This window comes from Sciurus vulgaris (assembly GCF_902686455.1).
Source record: "Sciurus vulgaris genome assembly, chromosome: 7".
NCBI classification, from domain to species: domain Eukaryota; kingdom Metazoa; phylum Chordata; class Mammalia; order Rodentia; family Sciuridae; genus Sciurus; species Sciurus vulgaris.
This window is the reverse complement of record NC_136467.1, coordinates 83,725,775-83,747,612: the sequence shown is the minus strand read 5'-3', so window position 1 is coordinate 83,747,612 and position 21,838 is coordinate 83,725,775. Positions and strand designations below refer to the sequence as shown.

The 21,838-nt window shown below is 32.9% G+C and overlaps 1 protein-coding gene across 1 annotated transcript in view; it reads right to left on the bottom strand.

Annotated features, from left to right (window-relative positions):
- Positions 1-21,838, bottom strand: part of PHIP (PHIP subunit of CUL4-Ring ligase complex) — a 121,226-nt gene that overhangs the window by 69,317 nt on the left and 30,071 nt on the right. Inside the window, exons 7-9 of the mRNA XM_079147138.1 lie at positions 16,010-16,170; positions 1,190-1,411; positions 815-915 (exon numbers count right to left, since the gene is read on the bottom strand). Coding sequence (XP_079003264.1) covers positions 815-915; positions 1,190-1,411; positions 16,010-16,170 — 484 coding nt within the window. The remainder of the gene's footprint in view (positions 1-814; positions 916-1,189; positions 1,412-16,009; positions 16,171-21,838) is intronic.

The following is a 21,838-nucleotide window of genomic DNA, read 5'->3' as shown; positions in this document are numbered from 1 at the left end:
ATAAACAGATAATTACTGAAATATACCTTCTAATCTGAATGACTTTCTTTCCTTAAATGGTAGAAACAACCGTTTTAGACACCGTGGGATCACTGGAGCAAATACAAGCACTTCTCTTTAGTATATCTACTTAAAAGGAATGGTATATAAAGCACAGGACCAAAGAGCAAAGAAGTGCTATAATTTGGTTTTCCCATTAAAAAAAAAAAAAAACTCATTTTAACCACAGGAAAATCATTTTAACCTTTCTTCACCTCAGTGTCCTTAATCAAAAGGTAACTGCCAGTCAACTTGTTTTGACAAACTAAGATTTTAATATAGGTGAAGGCACAAATGAAATGTGATTATATGTGCACATCTATCTACCTTGATGATGTTTAGTGAAACTTTGTTTTCCAAACTTTCCCTAGCTCTACAAAAAAAATCTAATATTGGTAGATTCAGTAACAATTAAAATTATTCTGAAGAATAGTACTAGTAACTCTAACATGTTCTCAGCACCAAACAGAAATACTGAGACACAAGTATATGGCACACAGAAAGGAATAGTATTTAAACAGGTATATCCTGAAGGAAAGAACTAGATCAAGGACATAGACACGAGTGGGGGATATATATATATATATATACATATGGTGAGAAAACTTTCTTTGAAACATGAAAACAGGGGGAAGCTTACAAATCAAAGGTCAGTGAATAGGCAAAAGGAATTTCTATTATTTACTCAAGAAAAAAAATAAATTGATTTCTATTGTTGACTACCTTTGCAATTTCAATCATTAAACACATTTTATGAAATAAAATAGCAACTGACTTTATTTTAAGGGTTCCAGCATCCCAGAGCCAAAAACAAATAGTGCCATCTGCCCCAGTAGATGATAGATATCTCTTTGAACCACTGCACAATGGTGAGAACTGAAAAACAATCACAGAAAAATAAAAATCTTTACTTAAGAGTGATACAGCACAAATAATAAACTCACTTTTTACCATACCAATAGCAACTAACAATACAGAAAATGCCCAGGAATAGAACAAGATCATGACTACGTTATTCAAAACACATACTTTTATAAAGAAAACAAGTATGTTTTTAGTAAATCTTTTATGCTGATTATAAAACCTGAGTTTCTTAAAGCTTACTTTAAATTATAACCAAAATGTTTGTAAAAGGGATTAAAAGAATTACCTGTAGTGATGTAATAGATGCACTGTGACCCTGAAGAACCGCCAAAGGTGCACAGGTTCGAAGACACCAGACTCGGATCATTTTATCACAACTTCCAGCTGCTATCATGGTATTCTCATAGTTTACAGCCATGTCTGATATTTCAGCAGCATGTCCTCTTAAAGTAGCTAATAATCTCCCATCATCTGTTGCCCAGATTTTCACAAGGCAATCATCAGAACCCTTAAAATACAAATGAATATTAGCATAATTAATCCTATAGGTTTTATTTCAAATTCTTAACACTGATAAATCCTGTTATTGCCCACTTTCCAACAATTATATTTTTAAGCACTTCATATGGTAAATATTTTTGTTAGAAATTTTCTTTGTCATTAAGTTATTTATTTTAGTAAATTAAATCACTGAAAAAATATCTGTGTGGCCACCAGAAAACTAGAGAAGTACAATGTTGACAATAATTGACATTCACCTAGGGTCCCCTACCTATCAATCCAAGGTAAACTTTACCTGGAATCTTATAAAAGAATATGAATCTCTGAAGTAATAACACAAAATTATAACTGCAAAGCAAATATAATGTACACTGATATCCAATATGATCTATGTTACTTTGTTAAAAGGAAATGTATGCTCATTTGGGGGAGCTTCATCCAGGGAGCCAGAAACATAATACTGTCCGAGTTTCCCAACATTGATCTTTGGCTAAACACACTGCATAATGCCATTTATCAGAAAAAAGATGACCCTTATCTGTATGAGGTCAATAAAAATGAATAAGTTACTTATTTAACTCTGCTATAGTAACACAAGTTCAGAAGAAACTTGAAAAGGATATGGTGTTTCCCATTACTACCTACATTTGGAAATAAACATTCCTATTTCATACAACTGAAGTAGAGATCAAAGCTTCTATGCCTTATTTTTACTTTGTATTAAAAATATCAAATATTTTAAAAAGTAGAAAGAATAGTATCATTAATTCACATATAATAATCCCCCAGGTTCAACACTTATCAGTATTTCTACAACATTTTCTAGTCTTTAACATCAAGTTAAAACAGGAAACACAAACATTTGTAAAATTACTGAATGCTTTGTAGGATATAGTTTTAATAACGTTTCATGTAAAAATTCTTTATGATTTTCCAATCTAATACTAAAAAGGGAAAAAAAATCTTTGAGTGCTCAGAGAACCTACAAAGGCAAATGACCCAAATTTTCTGCTTCATGCCAAGAAAAGATACAGATTTGACATATAAATGATCACAAACACAGTTCTTACAATATATGTTACATGAGGTATGTTAAACCAGACTCTGACAACACTGCTTACAAAACGCTCTCCAATTAGCTATACAATCAGTTCTTCTGATTGAGCTTTCAGGCAAATTAGTGGGTTACCAACCACTAAAATTCTAGTAATGAAACTTAACTTTGTTAAACCACTCACATTAAAATCTGGCATTCCCACCACATATACTTAGTCTCAGATTCTTCATCTATAAAAAAAAGATTAATTGGTTTCCTGTACCTTTAAAATTTGGTGATTCATGCAATCATTTATCCATCTGCTTCTTAAGAATGTGCCAATGACTGGCAAGAAAAGGATAATATTCAAAGATATAGTATTCTTGTCTTTGGGAAGCAAAAGTATATAAGCAGTATCAAGTTCTAAGTGCTATTCTGTGAATCAGTAGAGATTCAAACAAGAGAAAAGTCAGTTTTTCCTAAAAGAAAAGGTCTAGGAAGGAACACAGAAGCAATGATGCTTAAACAGTCTTTGAAAGCAATGTAGTATACAGTTTAGATCAGACTCCAGAGTCAATTGTCTGGGTTCATGACCTGGCATGACCACTTCCTAGCTGTATAACCCTGGACATGTTATGCACATTTTCTATGCCTTAATATTCACATATATACCTTTCTCAGAGTTGCTGTAGAAATAAAATAAGTCAACTAATATGGAGAGCGAAGACACTGCCTGGCACATGGTAAAAGATATATATGAAAAAAAAAAAAAAAAAAAGATATATATGGACTAATGTAATCAATTGTGCTGTTGGTAGTATTCTTACTCTTTGTTTTTGCTTTTTCTCCCCTCACTACTCAGGATCAAACCCAGAATCATGCACATGTTAGGCAAGTGCTCTATGAATAAATCATATCTCAAGACTGCAGTATTCTTATTTTAATAAAGTACAACTAGAAGAAAAAGTATGATCAAAGGCAAGCAACTGTGAAACAAGGTGAATAGTTTAAGGAATTGTAAATAATCGGCCAGCTAATTCAGAGTATGAAGGGCGTGAGGATGAAGGAACATGGTATATAACGAGGATCAATGAAGAATATCAAGCAGTTGAGTACTACAATCAACTTAGTTTTCCAAAGAGCATCCTGTCATCACCGTGAATTAAAAGTGTAGAAGAACAATTCAAAGTTGCTAAAATAATACAAGTGGGAAAGAATAAGTGGTTTAAAAAAAACTTGATTTATTATAGAAGAGAAAAATAAGGAGAGATGGTTATGAGGAACAAAATGGATAGTGATTTTATCACTGATTATCTGTGGAAAGCGAAGAAAGAACAGTAGCAGTCTATGACTTCCAGAAATATGGCGTACAATATCACATGGCACGTGAAAGAATGCTAGATATTTTTTAAATAAAAAAGCTTTTATTTAAAGCACTCCTCTAAATCAAGTTCTCTAAAATTCCATAAACCAAGTCAATGTATTCACTTCATTTGCTTAATTTCCAAAATTTAAGGCAATACATATATAGTCAGCCTTCCAAATCTGAAAATATAAGGGGGAGGAGAAAAACATACCTGTATTAAATATGTACATACTCCTTCTTTTTGTTATTATTCCCTAACCAATAAAACATAAAAGCTACTCACACAGCACAGGTATTATATGAAGTATTATAAGTAAAAATGATTTAAAGTATATGGGAAGATATATGCAAGTGTGCAAATGGATATGCCATTTTATATAATGGATTTGAACATCCATGGATCTTGGTATCCCTAGGAGTCCTGCAACCAATCCCCACAGGTATCAATGAAAAAACTATGTTTGGTTTTGACTTGCATTCAGCACAAAAATGACATTTTAAGTATGCCAACATCAATAGACTACATGACAAAAGAAAAGTCATGTTATCTAATTATGCTTAAAAATGATATAATTCATTCTGTGCTTATGAATCTGAGTTAAGAGTTTGCTTTACATTTACTAGGTGTTTCACATTTTCCATGTTGACAAGAAAAATCATTCCAACTATTGGACCAAAAGGTCAATTTTAATAAAAGTAACAGAGGCCACAATAGCCAGATTGTGGAACCAACCTAGATATCCTTCAATTGATGAGTGGATAAAGAAACTGTGGTATATATATATATACAATGGAATATTACTCTGCCATAAAGAACGATAAAATTATGGCATTTACAGGCAAATGGATGAAATCGGAGATCATGCTAAGTGAGATAAGCCAATCTCAAAAAATTAAAGGATGAATGATCTCGCTGATAAGTGGATGATTACACATAAGGGGGAGGGTGGGGGGAGTTAGTGTTAGGGTTAGAGTTAGGGAGAGGGACAAGAATGGAGGAAGAAAGGACTGTTTAGAGGGAAAAGAAGGGTGGGAGGGGTGGGGGGAAGGGAAAAAATAATAAAATGAATCAAACAACAACAACAACAACAAAAAAAAGTAACAGAGGCAATTGTTTCAGCAATTTTTCACCAATTAAAACCTAAGAAGTCCCATTATATTACTACTGTTTATTTTAGTAGTCTTATCAATTTAGTACTGTTTTATAATAATTCTCTATTTAAAAAGTGCTAAAAACAAAAAGCAATGCATATTCTCTCTCAAATGTGCATTATGCCAATTAATCTATCAAACTACAGGAGAGAAATTTTTGATTACCCTTTCAGGGAAATCTCTATTATCCTCTTTCATGACCTACAGAATAGTTTGCTGCCCCAATCCTCAACCATACACCCCAGAACGCCTGGCAGAATCTCAAACAAAACTCTAAGCATCCTTCAGCAATTTCTACTTTTATGCATTATTAGTTATAATCACTTATTTATCACTTATTTATTTTACTTGAAACTAAAGATGACCCAACAGAAATTTAAACAGTTGCCTCTGTTCCTTTCATTAAGTTGAAAGAAATTTACTAGTAAAACATTTTTAAAGTACTATAAATGTGTTTTATTTTTTTTTATAAATGTGTTTTAAATGAATGATGAATTGAAAATTAAAATTTCTTCTTCTAAAAAAGACCAAAATGTTGAACAGAATTAAAAACAAACTTTCTTCCCATATGCCCAATTTCAGTTCCATAAATGTTACTAAGTTCAATAATAAAGAGTAAGAAATCATAGTTTTTCAGTCAAAGGAAATGAAAATGTTAAAGCAGCATTATGGATATTAAAAGCAATGTTATGGAAATGGCAAAAAGGTGTGATATCAACAATATAGGATATACTTCTAAAGAAGTATGAAGGAGAAGAAAGTAGGGCAGAGACAGAAATTTTAATGTAAATCATAAAGAAATTATATAACTGTACCCTCTCAGTCAAAACAAGTATCTGAGGATTAGTTCCTTGAAAGAGAGCAGTGGAGGTAACAAAGGAATGAACCAAAAAAGTGGAAAAGGTTTGCAAATATAGTAGAATAGCAATAGCGAGAAAGGGAAAAAAAAAATTTTTTTCCGAAAGCAATAGTGAAAAATCTGCTAAATTTAGATAGCCTAATTTTAGATACTCCTCAACTGGCATAGTTTTTTTTCAGCAAAGTTCCAATGCCCAGGGGAAAACAAAGTAGTCATTCCTTTTCAGTACCACCTAGATACCACTAGGGCTGGGGACTCCCAAAGTAAGAAAAGGTGGAGAGTAAGTGTAAGTGAAAGTAACAAGAAACAAAGTTGGATAGGTTTTACCTGAGGAAGATAATAGAGGGTTTTAAATGCCTGTTGAAAGGCTTAGATTAAACTGGGTGAGGTAGCTACTAGAGAATTTTAGGAGGCAAGACAAGGTCACAATATTTTAGCCAAGTCATTCTAGTGTCTATGTGTACTATAGATCTGAAGCTACAAAAGAAGGTCCAGACTAGAAATAGAAAGTTGGGTGTTGTTAGCTTATAGTTAGTAGCTGCAACAGTAACCGTAGAAGAGATTGCAAAGAGACAGCATGGAGTGCAGATTTTTATCTGAGAAACCACAAGTGGTTTTTAAGAAATCTGTCTGGGTAGAAAATTAAAAATGCTTTTTTGGAATTCATTTTTAAATCAAATTATAACATTAAGCTAGTGTTTAATCCAAACAAACAAAAGAACAGTGGATCACTAGTTTCACTTTTCAATAATTTAAAACTGTAATGACCGTTAGAATGCTTACTGACATATTATCATTTCTCTGTTGACATCAAATCTAGCATATGCTAGAAAAATAACAAAAATAAAGTTTATGTAGCTTTTGGCTTACTTGAATCATCCCCAAAACAAGACACCAAATCACAGTTTTTTAGGTTTTTGTTTTTTGTTTTTGGGGGGCGGGAGTAGTGCCGGGAATTGAATTCAGGGGCACTTGACCACTGAGTCACACTCCCAGCCCTATTTTGTACTTTATTTAGAGATAGGGTCTCACTGAGTTGCTTAGCACCTCACTTTTGCTGAGGCTAACTTTGAACTTGTGATTCTCCTGCTGGGATTACAGGTATAGTGTTTTTTAAATATCAAAATATCTTGTCAATGAAGGATGAAACCAAGAAAATTAAAGAAAACATCTTTTATTTATCCAGAAAATACAACACCACAGACATTATTTGTAAGAAGTCATGGGAGAAAAGGTTTGACTTAAAAAAAGCATAAATTTACCCAAACCTAAGAATTTGGTTTAAGTACCCTGTAAGTTAGCTCATTCCGATGCTACATCTAAAGAAGCCACACATACTATGATAAAGAAATATTTAGACTTTTAAACAGTTAATAGGTTCTGCAGTTTAAGACAGAGGAAAAAAATCAGGTATTTGCTGTGGAATCCCTATTATTTTTCTAATAGTTTTTTACATACAGTATGTAGATAGTGGTTACCCATGACCTTTGCTTCCAGCATACAACTAGATCTCTTACTGAATGGAATTCCTATTTTTTGTCTATTCAAAAAAAGTTCAAATATTGTTAATTCCTTTGCCATGTTTCTTCAAAATAAAAAGTCTGAGAGGTAAAACTCAGAAAATAAAAACAATGTACAGAAAGCCTAGGCAAGGTCTGGTAACACCTCAGAATTTGCTGTTCTGATGAAGAAACACCACAGAATGATGAGGCTTTGTTTTGTCATACACTGGATTTCCTAACTCTCCTCTCAAAAATCCAGAAAAAGGGGGTTGGGGAGATAGCTCAGTCGGTAGAGTGCTTACCTTGTAAGCACAAGGTTCTGGGTTCGATCCCCAGCACCCAAAAAAAAAAAAAAAAAAAATCCAGAAAAAAATGGTCTACCTACTGACACAAAAATTTCATGAAACAACTTCAAATACAGGGCCGTGAATCCCATAAATCTGTAGGTGAAAACAAAACAGATTCTAGTAGATGTCCCCCAAATTCAGTAAGTTGATTTCTGGAAGGTAAGTTTTAAAGAACTTAAAAGAACTTTTATTATTTATTTAAAATAAAACTGAACTTTCAGAGCAACTTGGTACACTTCTTTTTGCTACGGTTCATTCAGCAGATACTCTGACTACATAAATAAAAAACATTTTCAAGTCAATTACAAATGTTAAAAAACAAAGAGCTAGATAACTAAAGATGACAACTATGTGAAACGTTAAATAAGAATATACACTACAGGATGTAGCAGTAAATGACAAAGAATGGTTCACTTTTCTGTAAGCAGAAACTGTATACATTTAGAAACATTACTTTTGCTCACTCAGATGACCCTAAAATTAAAATGTTAGTTCTGTAAAATTAAAAAGAAGGTCTGCTAAGAGAAGCTTCAATCATGCAGATCAATCAAAGATTACTACTGTGATATGAAAAAAAAAGCAATTATATGATTTTTAACTTAAAACATCTTAAAGAGAATTTGATGCTCCTTAAAAGCCTATTGTTATCTTGCAGAGTCCACAAAGAACTCTAATCTCTATTGCTGGTATCGAATATTTTGTAAATTAGAAATCTCATCAATTACTTTTACTAGAAGAAAGTAAAAAACATCACGCATATTGATGACATGCATACTACAACTGAATTTTCTTACACAAGCTAAAAAGCAGTTTATTCTTTAGAAGGCACTAAAAACTGCTTATAATTTAATCTTATTTCAACTTTTTAAGAAGAGGCCATTGATTTTCTTTCTTAGCAATCTATCAGACCCCTATTTCATTTCCCTCACAAATTAACATAAACTACTATGTCAATCATTTCAACATATGCCCAATTATCTTGCCCTCTTGTTCATCTATACCGGTCATGGATTTCACTGCATCAACTTAACCACCATCACTAGCTCTGATCCTGCTGCTAGGAAGCTAGGATCATGGTAAAGATTAATATAAGCATGCTAATTCAGAAATCCCCTATTTATTTGGGAGGCTAAGCCTAACCAGCAATTCTTTTTCCTAACTGGTCTCTACTCCATAGTCTTTTCTATTGGGAAGTTTTATCACTCCTAAAACCCATTCCCACCACTAACCAGAACTCATAGATAAAATATTTCACATTATAAAATAGAATCTGTTATGGATCTAATTAAATAACAGTCCAAATAAACTACATTGTTATACATCTCATCCTCATCTATCCTTCTTCCTTAAAAACCATTGCATATCGATGATTTCCTCTCACATCATCAAGTCTACTCTTTTGAATTCCTTTCCCTAACCTACACAATTTCTTCACAATTCATCTTCCTCTAAATTACCATACTCTGGCTCTCTTTACCATTACTACCAAAAAAAAAAAAAAAAAAAATCTGCATAGAGTATAATCACTTCTACACAAACTATGTTCTTTTAAAAAATCATTTTAAATTCCAAACTTACATTAGCTTCAAGTATCATATAAATGCCTCCCATTGTCTAGATCCTTTAACTCTTCACAATTCACTTTATTTGCTCCCATCACCACCTTTTTTCACCCTTCATCTCAATGTAACACACACATACCACTGGTTTTTTTATTGTCACTTAAAAGCAAGTCTGTAGACTAGATGACCCACCACGTTTAAATATCCCTGTGTGTATTACTCTAAAGCAAAGACATTTGCCTACTAAGCTGGAAAACCAATATAGATAACACTATCATTCAATCCACATGGCCCATTCAAATTCTGTCAGTTTTCCAGATAATATTCTCTCTTCCTTTTGGGACACAACTCCATACAGCAACATGTTACATTTAACTATCATGTCTCTTCACACTTCTTCAATCTAGAACACTTTCTCACTCGTGTCCTTATCAGTTTAATAAAGAATACAGAATTACAACTGGGGATATGGCTGGGTGGTTGACAGAGTACTTATCTAGCATGCATGAGTCCTGGGTTCAATTTCCAGTATTCCCCTCATCCCCCACCCCAACACAAAGAATACAGAATTTAAAGTCTGTATAATGACCCAGAACTGGGTCTACAGAATGTTTTTTGTGACCAGATCCAGGTCATACTGTCTTTGCACAAATGCCATAGGTAAGGCACTGTTCTTTTCTCCGTGCATCACTTCAGAGAAACTTAAGTTTCTTTCCAAACTTTCTCCCTTTTTCTCCCCTCCAATTTTTCCTTTTAATTAATTGATATCTTGTGGGAACATAGTGCAAGATATTCTCTACCAATCTCTACCTGATAATAAAGGAATTCACTGGATGAATATTTTGAAGAAAAATCACAAGCAAAAGGAATAACTAGCAGAAAGATTTTGGCCATAAAAAGGTTTTCCAAGTTTGAAGAATGGGGCAGAGAATGGTGGGTGGGAGGAACAGTGTAAATGAAGCACAAAAGAGCAGAAAACTTGTCTTATAGACGTCTGTATGTTTATTCCTTTTGTTGTTGTTATTGTATGCCTACTGTATGCACCAGATACTCTACAAGACCCTATAGATCTAAACAGAGTATCTTGAGTATCCTCTATCAAGGTTCTTATCGAATGGTATTAAATGGTCTATTTACCATTTGTGAAGTTTTCAAGAACAGATAATATGTCTTTCAATTCTGTATTCTAAATTCCTAGAAGAGTTACTGGTTCAAAGACAACTCGTAAATTCACTAAAAGAATACATAAACTCACACTCTCCACTGTAATTTATTATCTTGATGGAAATATTTTATGTTCCTTCACTTTAATCTAAATGAGAAAAATACTTAAGTTTCTGAAAAAGGCGGGGGAATCTCTGTCTTTTATATTATACTTAATGAACTTTTGAACTGTTGCCTTAGTCCTAAGAATTCATTAACTCTGTTCTTTGGTAAATATAATTTGAGGCAATGATTAAGAAACTAAGTTAAAAAATTAAAAGGTTAAGAAAGAATTAAGGAGTTTAATATGACTTTATATTATGCTATCTCCCTCCTTAGGTTTTTCTCATTATTCTTCTGGGAAAAATTATTAAAATATTCTAGCACAAAATGATGATATATTTTCCTTATATAGAATTTCACTTATCATTTACAATGAATGTTTCCTTTTAAGCCTATGTAGCACTTTATAAATAAGAGTTTAATTGGTGAAAAATAGATAAAAATTTACTTAAATCTATCCATAAAATTAGCAGCAACAGGTAAAACTTGAGTGTTTTCTATATACCTTAATCAGTACTAAATAGGCATTATTTCATGTTCACCCACAAAAACTCTAGTAGGTTGGCACTACTATTATCTACTCTCCTCTAAGAGAAAAGTAGAGATTAAAGGGGTGAAGTAATTTGCCAAAGTTTCACTACTAAGAACTAAGTGACTAAGAGTCTCCAATGCCAAAGCTGACGCTCTTAATCATAGTACTATACACTGTCTATAGCTATGACTATTCAGAAAACTCAAGAGAATTAATCCTTTGGAAGATGCTTCCAAATACATCTGCACAGGTAACTTAGAAAGAAACCCACAAAGTCTTAAAGTACTAAAGACTTAAAAAGGAAGTACTGGTTAGTCCATTACTGAATTGTTATTCCAATAAATAACAACAGTGTTCACTCGAATGTATCTTTCACTAGTCAATCAAGATCCACTAATCTGTGGAGCACAGTGGGGCTCCCCTGTAACCCCAGTGGCTCAGGAGGCTGAGGCAGGAGGATTGAGAGTTCAAAGACAGCCTCAGCAAAGGTGAGGCACTAAGCAACTCAGTGAGAGTCTTGGCTCTAAATAAAATACAAAATAGGGCTGGGGTTGTGGCTCAGTGGTTGAATGCCACTGAGTTCAAGCCCCGGTACCAAAAAAAAAAAAAAAAAAAAAAAGATCCACTATCCTAAAGCTTTATACTACCAGTTTTCAAGATTTTCAGAGCACAAGTCTATCTCATGTTTCTCACTGAATAAGAGAACACCCAGCATCCATTCCACTTTGAGAAAATATAAACAAAGAGCACATATCTAACCTACTGCCATCTATAGTGATAATTATAAAAACAGAAAAATTTTTTAAAAATAGTGCCCTATCTTTGTATTTATCATAAGGTAATATTTTAGAATCCATAACTGCAAATTACTAGTAAAAAAATTCTAAATCAAATTATGATTCTGGCACAATCAGAAAATTACGTCACATACTTAAAATAAAAATATATTTCAGAATGTTGATAAAATCATTTATAAAACAGTAGAATGGCTGGGCGTGGTGGCACACATCCCATAATACCAGCAGCTCAGGAGGCTGAGGTAGGAGGATGGAGAGTTCAAAGTCAGCTTTAGCAACTTAGCAAGGCCCTAAGTAACATAGCAAGACTCTGTCTCAAATAAAATATTTAAAAAGGGCTGGGGATGGGGCTTAGTCGTTAAGCCCTCCTGGGTTCAATCCCCAGTACCAAAAAAAAAGAAAAAAAAAAGTACAGTGTTTGTTACTTACTTTTCTTCCTTTTATGTGCCTTCAACTAAAGAAAACAATAAGAGATCAGCTTCCTCTTCACATACTTTTCCTGTTCCCCAAATTCAAGTAGGAATTAAATATCTAGAAGAAGATTGCAAATTTTTTCTGTACAGGGCCAAATAATAAACATTTTAGGCTTTGTGTGCCATATGGTCTCCGTCACAACTATTCAACTCTGCTGTGGTATTGCAAAAGCACCCACTCTCAATGAGCTGAGTGTGCACGTGTCTCAATAAAACTTTTTATAAGAGGTGGTGGACTGGATTGACCCACAGACAGTAGTTTCTTAACCCCTGGTTCAAACTGTTCTTCCAACTATGTACCGACCATTCTACTAACTCATGTTATAATAACAAGCACATTATTTCATTGCATTTAAAACTCTGGAGATTATGCAGCAGATTCATATCAAAACACAATGCTTCAGAAAATAAAATAAATGCTTGGAATCCCTTTTATTTTTATACCAGGAATTGAACCTAGAGGCACGTAACCACTGAGCCAGATCCTCATCTCCATTTTTTAAATTATTTTTAATTTTGAGACAGAGTCTTGCTAAGTTGCTTAGGGCCTTGCTAAGTTGCTGAGGCTGACCTTGAACCTGCAATCCTCCTACCTCAACCTCCGAAAAGGCTAGGATTACAGGCATACACCACTAAGCCCAGCCCTATCATATTTAAAGAAATACTACAATGTATATCACCAACATCAAAACTAAAGTTATGTATTTTTTTTATAAACCTCACTGCAGTGGCATAACTTTATCATCAACAAAATGAAGTGGAAACACAATATAATGCTTCTTTCTCATTATTACTGATTTTGAAAGAATTCTTTTAAACATTAGGAATGCCAAATTTGCTTTAGGTTTTGAGAGTTGAATTTGAACATTAGCATATTAAACTTTGACTAATTTTCATTTACTATGAGAGCAAATTACTACTGTAGATATATCAAGCACAATACAGAAATGTCTACTCTCTCCTCTGAAAATAAAAACTTGTCCAAGTTTAGAAAATTTAACTTTTGTTTCACAGAGAACAATGGGGAAGAGAAGGTGAAAAGGAAAATACTGATAAAGAAAGTGATCTACAAATACCTAATGGATTAGAGTCAATAATAAAGAAGTATATGAAAATTTTTTTCCCCTCATCCTGCTGTTCATCTTTTACTGAACACTGGGTGTATGGATAGAAGACAAGAAGGTACATATATTCAGTTTACAAGCAAATTTACTAAAAAGAGGAATCTATAATTCTCATAACTATAAAATTTGCAGTTGCTCTCTTCAAAGACAGAAATGAGAATTACCATTTTACCTTCTATTTCCCACTTTTTTTTTTTTAATTTCAAAGGCAACTAAGGACTTTGTGAATGAATGAATGAATGAATGAATGCATATTTTCAGCCCACAGGGTAGTGTTTAACAATAAGTATAACTACAGTAGTGTAATAAGTATTACCCTTAATGGGGCACCCATAAATAGTTTCAGGTGCCCACCTGAAAATAAACTAAAATATTCAAAAGTAATTTTCTCACTTAAAGCTATAAAACTTTTACTTCTACACATTCATTGAGTTAAGAGAGAGGGCTGAGGGTTTAATTCAGTGGTAAAGTACTTGCCGAGCATGTTTAAGGTCCTGAGGGTCTAGCACCAAGGAATGGGTGAGGGGATTTAAAAGAAACATTAATAAATCCAAAGAGTTTCTTTGAAAACAACATTAGCAAAAACATTCACTGGGGAAAAAGCCTATTCAATAAATGGTGATGAGAAAATTGGAAACCCACAAAATGAAATTAAACCCCTATCTCTCACCCTGCACAAAACTCAATTCAAAATGGATCAAAGACTTAGGCACTAGACCAGAAGAAAAAGTAGGCCCAAATCTTCACCAAATCTTCAGCTTAGGATCTGACTTCCTAAAGCACAAGAAGTAAAAGAATCAATAAATCGGATGAATTCAAATTAAAAAGCTTTGTCTCAGCAAAGGAAATAATCAATAATGTGAAGAAACAGCCCACAGAATGGGAGAAAATCTTTACTACATGCACTTCAGAGAGAGCACTAATCTCCAGGATATAAAAAAAAAAAACTCAAAAAAAATTCAACACCAAAAAACAAATAACTCAATCAATAAATGGGCTGAGAAACTGAACAGACACTTCACAGAAGAAATACAGTCAACTAATGTATGAAAAAAATGTTTAACGTCTTTAGCAATTAGAGAAATCAAATCAAAACTACATCTCAACCCTGTCAGAATGGCAATTATCAAGAATACAAATAATAATAAAAGTTGGTGAGGATGTGGGGAAAAGGTACATTCATACATTGCTGATGGGACTGCAAATTAGTACAACCACTGAGGAAAGCAGTATAGATATTCCTCAGAAAACTTGGAATGGAACCACCATTTGACCCAGCTATTGCACTCCTCGGTTTATACCCAAAGGACTTAAAATCAGCATATTACAGTGATGAAACCATAACAATATTTATAGCAGCTCAATTCATAATTGCTAAACTATGGAACCAACCTAGGTGCCCTTCAACAGATGAATAGATTAAAAAATGTGGTATACACATATATGATGGAATATTACTCAGACTGAAATAAGAATGAAATTCTGGCATTTGATGGTAAATGGATAGAACTGGAGAATATTATGCTAAGTGAAATAAGCCAATCCCAAAAAAACAAAAGTTGAATGTTTTCTCTGATCTGTGGATGCTAATTCACAATGGGGGGGTGTGGCTAGGGAAGAATAGAGTTACTTTAGATTATGTAGAGGGGACAGAAAGGAGAGGATAGGTTATGGGGGTAGGAAGGACAGTAGAATGAATCAGACATTATTACCTTGAGTACATATATAACTACGTGACCGGTGGTATTCTACATCATGTATAACCAGAAGAATGAGGAATTATACTCCATTATATATGATGTATCAAAGTGCATTCTACTGTCTTGTATAACTTATTAAAACCAATAAAATAATTAAAAAAAAAATAAACTAGAAATAAAAGTTGTTTAATGTAGTGAAAGAAAGACCACAACATTAGATATTTTAAAGAGTAAGGTGTTAAGGATAAGAAGATCATAAGCAGAGTATTAGATATGCTCAGAATTTTTTCTATCACTATTTAAAGGAAATTTTCCCAGTCTAGCATATGGTTTTCTATGGATAATATAAAATGGTACTTTTAATAATCTACAAATTTGCTTAACTCAGTTGGGAAGTGCCCTTAGTATAGAATTAAAATTACTGCATGACATTTTATAAAATGTCAAACTACATGTTTGATATAATGTTGAGAGCTACATTTATTCATCGTGTAGGCCCATAATATAACAGTGACTGCTACAACATGGCTTTTAAGAAATCTCCAAACTTGAAGTCCAAATTTAAGAAAAGTCTGTTACTATACATTAAATTGTAGTTCAATTGGATTTCCAGTTTTCCATTAGCTTGTTTTTTTTTTTTGGTTTTGGTTTTGGTACCAGGACTTGAACCCAAGGGTGTTTAACCAAGACACATTCCCAGCCCTTTTTTCCTACTTTTTATTTTGAAACAGGGTATCACTAAGTTGCTGAGACTGGCCTTGAACTTGCTATCCTTCTGTTTCAACTTCCCAAGCTGCTAGGATTATGGGCACGCACCACCATACCTGGTATAAGCAAAGTTTCTTAAATCCCACATGGGAGTAAAGATAATACTTTCAAAATTACTTACAGTGAATATACGTCTGCCGGTACGGTCAAAAGTTACACAGTATACAGATGACAAGTGTCCAAGAATTCGTTTATGCATCTTCATGTGCTGATACACTGCAGTTGGAACAAGTCGCTCAAGTCTATATTTCCCATTCAGCTTCCTTGAAAACAGAGTATCCGCTACCAAGAAAATGGGGGGAAATTAATTAATATAAAACAACTAAATTTTCTTATATTATCAAGTTTTCAGAATTCACATATTTCAATTTGTCATATGTTTTTAAAATTAAATTCTTTCTGATACATATTGTTCCTGGTTAAGAGTCTCAAAAATAGTCAATAAAAACATGATTTCACCTGAAATAAGTTCAGTCAAAAACTATTCTCATTTTGTAAATCAGCAAACACAATTAAATAACCTGTTAAAACCCAGACTTCTTGACTCTGTCTAGAGTTAAGAACAAAAAGCAGTTTTATATTATTTCTTTAAAAGCCTCCTGAGAGATTTTTCTTACAAAAGCGGTTAAAACTGCAGTTTAGAGATTTTTTTTTGATCTACCTATATTTGAATACTCTACATATGCCACACAGAATGGTGTTTAAGAAAACTGAAACAATTGAAGGCAGAAAAATAAATCACTTACATTATTAAAAAATAATTAAATTAGGAATCCTGTCAAACACTTGTATAATAATTCTTTTTTTGGGAACCCACTGGCTCCCACTTTTCAATTCATTCATTCATTCTAACCATTTTTCAAGATGTGACTGAAGCTTACCTTCCACCTCAAAGATGGATATGTTGACTCTAGCCCAAAATGATCTCTTTTGTCTAAATTACTACTGTATTTTTTACACTGTTAACTTATGGACAAAGAAGGTGCTCGATAAATATGTGTTGACTGATCTGTAGGCATATTGATAACCTAGATTATCTTTTAATAGAAGATACTGTGCCTGATATACCACTTACATTGTATATTTAGCACTATACTTTCTTAACTGGATTTAGTCTCAAAGAAAAATAAATATATGTCCAAAACACTTAACTCAGATTTAGACCTCAAAATTATGCCCTAAAAGTCAATGAAACATAAATATTTCAGGTGTACTGAAAAGAACCTCAGTACTTTTTTTCCATATCCACTACATTTTTGGCTCACACTACATTTGCAAGTCAAAAGAAAAAAAATCTTGGGATCTGGTGAAGAGAGATGAAGATGGATGCTGAATATTAGGTTCTAAAGCAAGAATATCTCAAAGAAAACTTATATTATGCTTAAATATTTTTTAACAATCACTTTATATTCTGAGAATAGTATTTCTCTTTCTGTTAGCATATAAATTCTATATAACAATCTATTCTAACACCTGGGAATGTCTAAGACAAGGTTTGACAGTTGCAAACTGGCATGTTTAGTGCTAAGCTGATTATATCATAATTTACAGAGACTTAGTTTCCATCACAGATTGGCCTCTGACATATTTTCCTTTTGCACAGAAATTAATGGGTAAAATACATTCTTCAATGCTTGGACTCCAAACTGATTTCATGCAAGAATCACATGATACCACAGACATCAATTGTTCTGCCAAAAGAGAACTTGAATCATCTTATTCAAATACCAAGGACCACTGACATCTCAGACTCTCCTGTCTGTTCTATAAGAAAATAAGTGATGACATACCCACATATTGACAGTGTTATAATATGTGCTTTAATTCCTTCTATTAAAAATTTATAAAATTCTCAAAATGCCAAATTTTATGAAAATATTTAGCACCACTGGGGTATGAAAATGCTGCAGATAATTAAAACATTAAAGCTATCATTTTACAATGAGCAAGCACAAGTATGCACACTAAAAATTTCATATAAATTATAAAAACAATTTAAAACTCAGAGTTAATAAAGTAGTGTCTAGGCAAAAAAAAACAAACAAACAAAAAAAAAAACTTCCTTTACACATAAGAAAACATTACTGCTGTCCTAAATAGTTTTTACTAAATATTTGAGCTGAGCTAAAATTAAATCTTCATTTCTCTTTTGGGAATCAATTGAAAAAAAAAAAAACAATATCCCTTTCAAAAAAAATCACTTTACAGTCAAGTGTTCAAATAAAACTTTTCAGAAACCCATTACAAGTGAGACATAGGCCAGGCACTGTGAAACACACCTTTAATCCCAGTGGCTTGGGAGGCTGAAGCAAGAGGATCACCAGTTCAAAGCCAGTCTCAACAATTTAGTGAGACCATCTCAAAATAAAATGTGTGTGTGTGTATAGATAGATAGAGATATAAAGGGCTAGGGATGTGGTTCATTCAGCTCAGAGCTTAAGCGCTCAGAGCTTAAGCACTCTGGGGTTCAATCCACAGTACCAAAAAAATAAGTGAAACATAATTAAAACTATACTGTACACTACCCTTTATAATGCTCAGCTACCAGTTAACTATTGAGCTACTGAGTAACTATATTATGAACCTGTCCTATAAGAATGTAACTAGCAGAGTCCTCCACTAAACCAATTTAAGAACTTGTGCAATAGCACTAAAATATGCCATATGGACAGAATAATATATAAAGTTCCAAGGTAATTAGCTGGAGATTCCCAAACTATAACTATTGGTGTTAGATGATAAATGTTATGTACTGTTCAGAACTTGAAGTACAACTGAATAATGCTGAATTTGAGGAAGGTCTAACCAAGTCAAATAAGTAGATAATTTTACAAAGAAAGGAGAATAACCTGGGATTCACACTCAATGGACTCACATTTTCTTTTATACATCAATAGTGTAATGTCAGTCTTCACTACTAAAACTTAACTACTTTAATAATGATCAGAAATTCTCTTGTATTTCTCACAACAGAGTCTATAGTCATTTAAACAAAAAAAGTGTATAAATGAATCTTAATTAAGATACACAAAATGGTTCGATTTATCTTATAGTTCTATGGCAGAAAAGCAAATGGTGATTATTCTAAAGAGAGTATAACAATTGAATTTTTTAGTAAAAAAAAGGAAGTGTCTCTTAGATTGTAGGAATTCTTTAAATTTTATTGAACTAGAATGTCAATTTTAAAAATGAGCATGATTAAACATAAAAGAACACAAAGGATTAAGTTATTTATATGACATTATTTATAGTTTTCACTTTAAATTAAGTATCATGTATGACTTTGTTTTAAAAGTACATATACTATCCTAAGTACAGTGATGGGAAATATTCTTAGAATAAAGCAACTCTGAATCTTTTTTACTTGGCAAATTCTTTCTTACCCTCCAGGGTCAGAAAGATACCTCATGCAGGAAGACTGATGAATTTCAAATGCATCCTAACTTGTTGCCCTCTAACATCACTTCTCACTCAAAACTACAGTGCTTTTCATTTCATTCAGAGAAAGCACAAACTTCCTTAGCCATGGACTTACATGCTCCTAACTTAGGAACTGGCTTTTTGACTCTGTCTACAATGCCAACCACTTTTAAGTCTTCTCTCAGATGTTTATTACTCTCTCAATTAAGCCTAAACTCAGCCCTTTGAAAATTGCAGCCTACTCTCTAATAACTCCCTTGACCCACCTTTCTGTAGCTCTATATTTGGTTCTTTATCACTAGTCACCTGATACTATAAATTTATTTGCTTATTATGTACCTTTCTTGTTTCTTGCCTCCTCCCACTACAACATAACAAACTCAATATGAGCAGGATTTTTTTGTTGTTTTCTATTTGAACTAGAAGAAGAGCTGAATATTATGGCTGGTGTTTAACAGATGATCCATGTATATCAAGCAAATAAATAAATTACATGGTAATAAAACAATTAGGTTTAGGACTGAAAATGGAGGATTTCTTTACCTGACAAGAGTTAAAACTCCAAAATGTTTCTAACTAGTGCTTCATTTCAACTGCCCTGGCTACATGTACATAAACTTGCAGAAGGGAGCAGAGGTAAATACGTATTATGGTCTGAATGTGAGCTCTCTGCCAAAAGCTCACATTGAGACAATGCAAGAAGGTTCACAGGAGAAACTGGGTTGTAAGAGTCTTAACCCAATAAGTGAATAAATCCCCTGACAGGGATTAACTGAGTGGTAACTGAAGTGGTAGGGTGTGGCTGGAGGTTGTGGGACTTGAGGGCATGGCTTTTGATATATATTTTGTATCTAGAGAATAGAAACTCATTCTCTCTGCTTTCTGATCATGATGTGAGCTGCTTCCCTCTGACACATGTCGCCGCCATGTTTAGCCTCACCTCAAGCTCTAAGTAATGAAACAAGCTGTCTATGGACTAAGACCTCTGAAACCATGAGCCCTCAAATAAACCATTCCTCTTCTACAATTGTCCTGGTTGGGTCCTTTTAGTTACAGCAGCAAATAGCTGGCTAAAACAATTATCTGAAAATACATCGGTAAATGAAATAAAAAAATTTCAGAAATTCCTGTTACTCATTTAAACTATTAGTCTCTTTAAAGTCTAAAGTAAAAAAGGAACAAAATAGTGAAAAAAATCATTCAAAGCAGTCTTTAAAATAAAAGTCTATATACAGAACTCTACAGAATTAATTACTAGAGATAAAAGACCCACAATTTCTTAAACATAATTAGCTATAAAGATAAGTATCTCTAGTCAGTGGCTTCTTATCTAGTACTTCTCTAGGCATTACAATGATAAATCAAACTCCCAAGTCACCTCTTATTAGTTCATATCTAGTTGATTTTCAATAATTGATTTATTTCTCTAATCACAATGCATACTCAATTTAGAAAATAACAGCATAAATCAAACAATTCTTAATTCTACTACCCAACGAAATCACTTTACAAATTCTGAAAGGGGTTTCCTCATAAACAGCATTTAAAAAAATATTTTTTAGATGTTGATGGACCTTTATTTTATTCATTTATTTACATATGGTTCTGATAATCAAACCCAGTGCCTCACATATGCTAGGCAAGCACTCTACCACTGTGTCACAACCTCAGCCCCAAAGCATTTTAATAGCTATGCTATATTCCTTAATAAAAGAAAGGTTTTAGGTTTGACAGATTTGTATTATAATCTGACACTGTGGAGATGTTATGAAAGTTATTCTTTCTAAACTTCAATTTCTCCAGTCATATTCTAGGGTAACATTTCCATTTTCCACAATACACTTGGCTTTCATATTCTGTTGTTATTTGACATACCACAGTTTTACATAGTCACTTCAATCAATACTTTTCCTTTCCTTTGTGATTTCTCCTTCAGTTTGATTATGAAGAGTCCTCCTACTAGGCAATAGTACAACAAATATCCATTTAATGTTCCCTTGTATTTTTTTGTGGTTTAAAGTTCTCATTTAACTTTTTAATACATCTGTGATTTTAGTACACACTATTCAGTCTCTAAAAGTATTTTTCCTCCCCCAAATAATCGACCATTTGGTTCCTGCCCTTCCATCCTTCCATTTACTAATTCTCTTTTCTGTTATAATTACATAACATATACATAATGTGATTACATTTATATACATATATAGATAGATAAATTTATAAGCATACACACACAAGGCCTTAAAGTCTATTTATATACCATTACCAAAATTTCAATTTTCTACTTAATGATGTTTTAATATCTGGGTATTCCTCTTCATTATGAGTCCATTTAAAAATGTCTTATTCTTGATTATTATTAATTAATTTTGAAAATAATGGCAAAGTTTTTAAATATTTTATTGAAATATAAATCTAAAATCATTTGTTGGCAAAGAACTGCCATTTTTTATCCTTTTTTATTGTAAACAAATGGGATACATGTTGTTTCTCTGTACATGGAGTAAAGACATACCATTTGTGTAATCAT